General features: G+C 51.9%; 1 protein-coding gene across 1 annotated transcript; it reads left to right on the forward strand.

Annotated features, from left to right (window-relative positions):
* The first annotated feature begins 741 nt into the window (after positions 1 to 741).
* Positions 742 to 1,748, forward strand: LOC104620288. Its single transcript, XM_010286463.1, has 2 exons — positions 742 to 954; positions 1,023 to 1,748. The coding sequence occupies exons 1-2, from the start codon at positions 742 to 744 to the stop codon at positions 1,746 to 1,748; spliced, it is 939 nt and encodes a 312-aa protein (XP_010284765.1).
* Positions 1,749 to 5,931: the final 4,183 nt, after the last annotated feature.

The following is a 5,931-nucleotide window of genomic DNA, read 5'->3' on the forward strand; positions in this document are numbered from 1 at the left end:
GCCAGAAATATTCCTTCTTGAGCCCGAATTTTAAAAGGCCAGCAGTTCCCCTCCGAGGCTGGCAGCCGGGTAGGTCAGCCTCTGAGGCGTCAGGCTCGAAAGTGCTGCCTTCGATGGCCAACGGTGCCAAGTTTGCCACTGCTGCAGGGGCCACGTGCTGGCCGTGAGCACCCCGCTCACACGGATGCTGCCCCACGCTGGTGCCTACCTCACATGGATGTTTATGTCAAAAGTCTTGCAGTCCTTATTCTGGGGAGCTGCCCACTTGTCCTGGACCAGCATGACCACATCTGCTTCCACCTGCACGCAGAGCACCCTGCCCGGCGCACTGCACGGGGGAAAACACAGCACGCGGCTCAGGAAATTTGCTGGCCATCTACTTTCCAAAGAAATGGTGACCCCACCGCCCCGAGCCACGCTCCTGACGGACACGCTATACCTGGTGCTCTCGACCAGCAGCTGGGTGTTGAAGTCCACCTGGTGCCCAAAGCCAGGCAGGGAGCGCAGACTTATTTTGGGGAGGGTGTTGTTCAAGATTTTCATCCTATATGGTTGAAACAAGGAAAAGGCAATAAGTAGCACATCTGTACAGTGGATGCCCTGTCCCCTCAGCCCTCAGTGCTGCGGGCAATTGCAGAGCCACGGTCTCAGGGTGCTCTCTGCCCTGGGTCAGCAGGGATCCCTACCAGCCAGGAGCATGGCAGGCACATACAGAATCTCCTAACAGCTGAACCCTCATTTATGAACCTGCCCCAGGAGGCGAAAGAAGGAGCCCCAGGTGTTCAGACCAGCTCCTTTCCCCAGCATGGCCCAGATGCAGCGAGGGCTGCTCTGGGACACCCATCTCCCACTCTCACTCACCCTGTGAGATCTCCACCATTTCCACCAAGAAGATTGCCAACAAGTCCATCTTTGCCAAGGAGACCACCTTTGCCAATGAGAATATCAAGGACAGCATCAAGGAGACCATCAACAAGACCGTCTTTGCCAAGGAGACCACCAACGACACCATCTCTGCCAAGGAGACCACCAAGGACACCATCTCTGTCAAGAAGACCACCAAGGACACCATCTTTGCCAAGGAGACTGTCAACGACACCATCTCCGCCAAGGAGACCACCAACAGCACCATCTCTGTCAAGGAGACCACCAAGGACTCCATCTCCGTCAAGGAGACCACCAAGGACACCATCTCCACCAAGGAGACTGCCAACAGCACCATCTTTGCCAAGGAGACTGTCAACGACACCATCTCCGCCAAGGAGACCACCAACAGCACCATCTCTGTCAAGGAGACCACCAAGGACTCCATCTCCGTCAAGGAGACCACCAAGGACACCATCTCCACCAAGGAGACCGCCAACAGCACCATCTTTGCCAAGGAGACTGTCAACGACACCATCTCCACCAAGGAGACCGCCAACAGCACCATCTTTGCCAAGGAGACTGTCAACAATACCATCTCCACCAAGGAGACCACCAACAGCACCATCTTTGCCAAGGAGACCACCAAGGGCACCATCTTTGCCAAGGAGACCACCAACAGCACCATCTTTGCCAAGGAGACCACCAAGGGCACCATCTTTGCCAAGGAGACCACCAAGGGCACCATCTTTGCCAAGGAGACTGCCAACAGCACCATCTTTGCCAAGGAGACTGCGAAGAGGACTATCTTTTTCAAGGAGACCACCGAGCAGATTGCCACCAAGGAGACCACCTTGAAGCTTCTGGCGGTCATGTTTGGCTAGTGAATCTGTAATATCTGAAAAAAAGGATGAGAGGTCACTGTGAGCTATGTGGACTCAGCGCACAAGCATGCTGTGTCATCCTGGCTGTTCCTTCCCCTCCACAATCCCTCTATTTCCCTCTTTATACAATAGTGTGGTGGCACCTGCCACTGTAAAGTATCTGAAGTGCCATCTCCAAAGTGCTTTATAAATGCAATTTACCAGCATTGCCACTACTGCTGAGTGGATGTGGACCAGCTTCTGATTTTCTGAGCGTGGTCAAGAGACAGAAAGCAGAACTGGTCTCAAAAAAACCCAGAAATCCTGTCTCTTCCATGCACTTACCATCTACATCCTCTTTGGCGACCGAGGACATGATTCTGAGTCCTTGTGAAGGGGTCAGCAGGCTGCAGAGGAGAAAACCAGCCCAGAACGCAGACATCTTTGGTCCTGATAACTGTGGAGAGTGATTGCCATCAGTGCAATGCTGGGACATGAGCACAAGCCAGTGGAGGGCGGAAAGAGGAGGATGGAGGAAAGAAAAAGGAGGAATGCCTGTCAGGGAAGACAAAATCAGAGAGGAAGCTGCTGGCACCTCTCCCGCCTCCTCACCACACTGGTGGGCACAGTAAAACTCTGGATGGCACTTTCCTGCAGGAGGAACAAGAACTTCAACAACAGTTGCTCCAGAGACCAACCGTCACAGCAGCCAAGTGAAAAGCAAATGGTTGGTTGGTTGTTCCTGCTCTAATCTCTCAGCGCCGGCGAGCGTGTTGGTGACTGATCTGGATGAGCTGGGGCACATCTATTGTGGGTGGGAATTTCTCCAAGAAACAAGAATGTTTTCCCATCCCACGTGATGGGAAAACAGGACCTTTCTGACAAGACCGTCTCTAGTCACAGAAAGAAAAGCGATGGCATCTACACAGGACAAACACACCAACATATCCAGTAAGGAGAGCATCTCCTGGTTTGAATGTCATGATCTCTGCACAAATATCAAACAGCTGAGGCTTCCCTCTACATAAAAGCACCTTTTTCTAAAATTGTAAGAGGGAGAAAATAATTTTTAAAGTTCCAGTGTCATTGAAATATTTCTGTGGGACCTACAACTTGAAGTAGCTTTTTTTTTTTAAAGAACCATAATGGACTTCATTGCCCCAAATCTATTTAAATGTAAATAACACATCAAAAAGGGATCAAAACAAGCATGAGAGTTCTAATTCACCTTAGGTAAAAATCTATCTCAGATAACAAAGTATACCAAAAATAATTTAAGTGATAATTGTTTATGAAAACCATGAAATACCCTTTCTTCTTGAAGGACTGCAAATACAATGAACATGCATGCCTGTTCTTGAGAAACTCGTAGTGAAAGCCACCGCACATTTTATTCGTCGGAGAATAACTCAGGCAGGGAGAAAGCAAGAAGAACAATTTTTGTTAAAAAGCCAGTACTCCCAAACGGACATTACAGGCTCTCCTTTGGGAAGCATTCAGGTTTGCAGAGGCAGAAGCTAAGAGCACACTTTTTGAGGAGTACGTTTGCTCCTACCTGACCAAGCCCGTGAGTGCGAGGCTGTCTCCAGCTGATGTCCCTGTCCTCTGAAGATGACCTGCTTCAAGCATCCTCATATATAGAGCTTTACAGCAGGAAAGAGGTAACCAATGTCATCAAGGAGATCCAGAATAATGGGTGGGGAGCAAAACAAACAATGTACGGTTTCTGGTGACTCCCACTTCAAATATTTCCCTGGAGATGTTAGGAGTCAGGTAAATCATTGAGCAACGACCCGTAGGTGCAGAGGCAGACTCGGCCAGCTCTGGGTGCCAGTCCGCACTCCGCTGCCTGGTGTAGTATGTCATCCTTCCAGACTTGCTCTCGTGTCATCATGCAGACATGGCTGAAAAGTCATGCCCTGATAAAATACTTTTTTTTTCCAAATAAAACTGACGTTTTGACTGAAAAATGTGTCAGAATACTGGCCACCTCTCGCTGTTAAGTACTTCTACAGTTCTTGGTGCTGTAGGACCGAGCACTTTACCCTTGCAGCGAGCCCATGCGGTGGGGCTGTGCCACCCATCATGGGTGATAAATGAAGGACCAGTCTCACTGTAAAGACAGACCGTGGAGATACAAAGAGAGCCGGGTATTCACCATCCAGGCCAGCAGGACATGCCCAGCGTTCCCATCGTGATGAGCCTACGGACTGTGACCATACCCAACATTTATCAAAGCCAACAGCACCTGCCCAGTGACCTGAATGGCTCATAAGCCATTTGATAACAGGAGAAGGAGGTATTGAGTTTGGAAGGAATAGTGACACCATGACAAGGCGTATATCGATCAGGTGTCATGGCTTTACAGATACCCTGGGCTGACAGAGTCTTTGGAGAGACTTCGTGTTGGATTTGGAAATGCTGCATTGGTCTAACTGGCATGGCATTATTCATAGGTCCATCACCTCTTCCTCAGAGCACTCCAGGACTGGAGGTGGGATGTGCTGTCACGGGGAGATACCGTTGAGAGGGTGAGACCGTTGACCACGAAGCCAGGGAGCTCCCAGGCTAGAGCTTGTTGACTCTGGATCAGTTTGAAGACCTGGAGGGACTGATTGGATGGTCCCAGCATGGGCGTATCAAGAGACGTGGCCTCCCTGCCACACCACCCCATGCAACACACGTGCTGCAACTGCCCGGGGTCTTCTGCCTCTGCACCACCGCGCTGTCCAGGCCCCTGCCTTCTCAGATTTCTGGCCAGGTTTTTTTCCACGCTGAAAAATTGTGTCCTACCTGGCCCATCATGGCTTATTTACTGCTACAGGCAAGAGAAAAGGAGCTAAAATTTCTGCCGAGCCAACGTGCCACGTGCACCCGCAGCCATGCTGCCTTTCTCCCTTCCGCCCCATCCGGGTCCCGATCACCAGCACCGCACCGACACGTGGAGCCGCTGCCTCGAGCTGCACCAGAGCAGCTGCCCTTTGGGGCAAGAAAAAGAAAACCCTCCTCTGCGGGCGACAGAGCAAGCGTGGCCCCCGTGTGCGGATCACGTCCCGGTGCGCACAGCGCGGGCGTCCGCGGCGGAGGGAGGCCGCGTCAGCCAAGGGGACCGCGGTGAACTATTCGCCCCCCTGATGTGCCCATTAACGGCTGTGGAGGATGGGCTGCTCCCCAGTGCTGAAGAATAAGAACAGTCCAGAAAAAGGCTGGCTCGGAGTTAATACTTTCTGCAAACTTGGAAATAAGTATTTCCAGCAGATTAGCCAGCTTTTGTCACACATTAATTCCGGCGTTAAAAAATATCCTAGCTAAGGGCCAAGGAAGGGCTGGCAAAGGTGCCAAAGTACTTCGGGGGCTGTCACCTCCTTGCAACCTGAGCAGCCGGGCACCTCAGGAGCACAAAGCCTTGCTGTCACCGCTAGATCATGACATTTGATAAGGTGGAAGCGAGTGTTAACAAGATGGTATTATGTTATCATCCCTCCTGAATCGCTTTATACTTTGGGCAATCACTATACGAAACCCAAATTACCATAAACACCGACCTGATAATGGTCAGCACACAGTAATGGGGCACTTTGGCATCGCCGAGAATAGCTTCTGAGCAGTGACCTTTCGGGCATGACAGTAACTTGGCCTCTCACCGTTCTCTGCGGAATGCGGAGTTCTCCGACAGTTAAATATTTTGGATAAACTGAAGCAGATTCCCATAAAGAGAATGACATCTTGAGGTCCAGGTCTCGCTAAAGCAACTTTCAAAGCCCCAAGAACACGGAGCCAAATCACTGTGTGAGGACAGAAAGACAGAGTAAACCAGAACGGACTTGGTCAAAGGGAGAACAATAGGGCTGATGTGAACCGAGGCCGCTTTGACGCTCAGCTCACCTGGGAACCGAGACCCAAGGGCGGGCGGTCAGAGGGACGTACCCCGAGCAGCGTCAGAGGTCTTGGCGTTAGCCACAGGGCAGCTGGCCCTGGCCAGGGCGGCGAGGTGAAATGCGTTAGCCCTGGCTGAAAACCGAGGCGGTTCTGCTCCGCTGTCCCGCAGACGGCGGCGTCCAGACGTGCCCCTCCCGCCTGAGGAACCCGCCTCTGCGGGGACCCCGGGCCAGTCTTGGTTTGCTCTTTCATTCCTCTGGGACCGTTAACTGTGAGCGACCGGTGCAGCCCCCGCTGCTGGGGACATCGGGGCTGCCGGGGTCCA

Source organism: Phaethon lepturus, unplaced genomic scaffold, assembly GCF_000687285.1.
Source record: "Phaethon lepturus isolate BGI_N335 unplaced genomic scaffold, ASM68728v1 scaffold23354, whole genome shotgun sequence".
Taxonomy (NCBI): domain Eukaryota; kingdom Metazoa; phylum Chordata; class Aves; order Phaethontiformes; family Phaethontidae; genus Phaethon; species Phaethon lepturus.

Coding starts and splice junctions, on each gene's coding strand:
- LOC104620288 (XM_010286463.1), top strand. CDS start 742: ATGAACCTGCCCCAGGAGGCGAAAGAAGGAGCCCCAGGTGTTCAGACC. Junction 955..1,022: donor CAATGAGAATATCAAGGACA/GCATCAAGGAGA, acceptor ATCTCTGCCAAG/GAGACCACCAAGGACACCAT.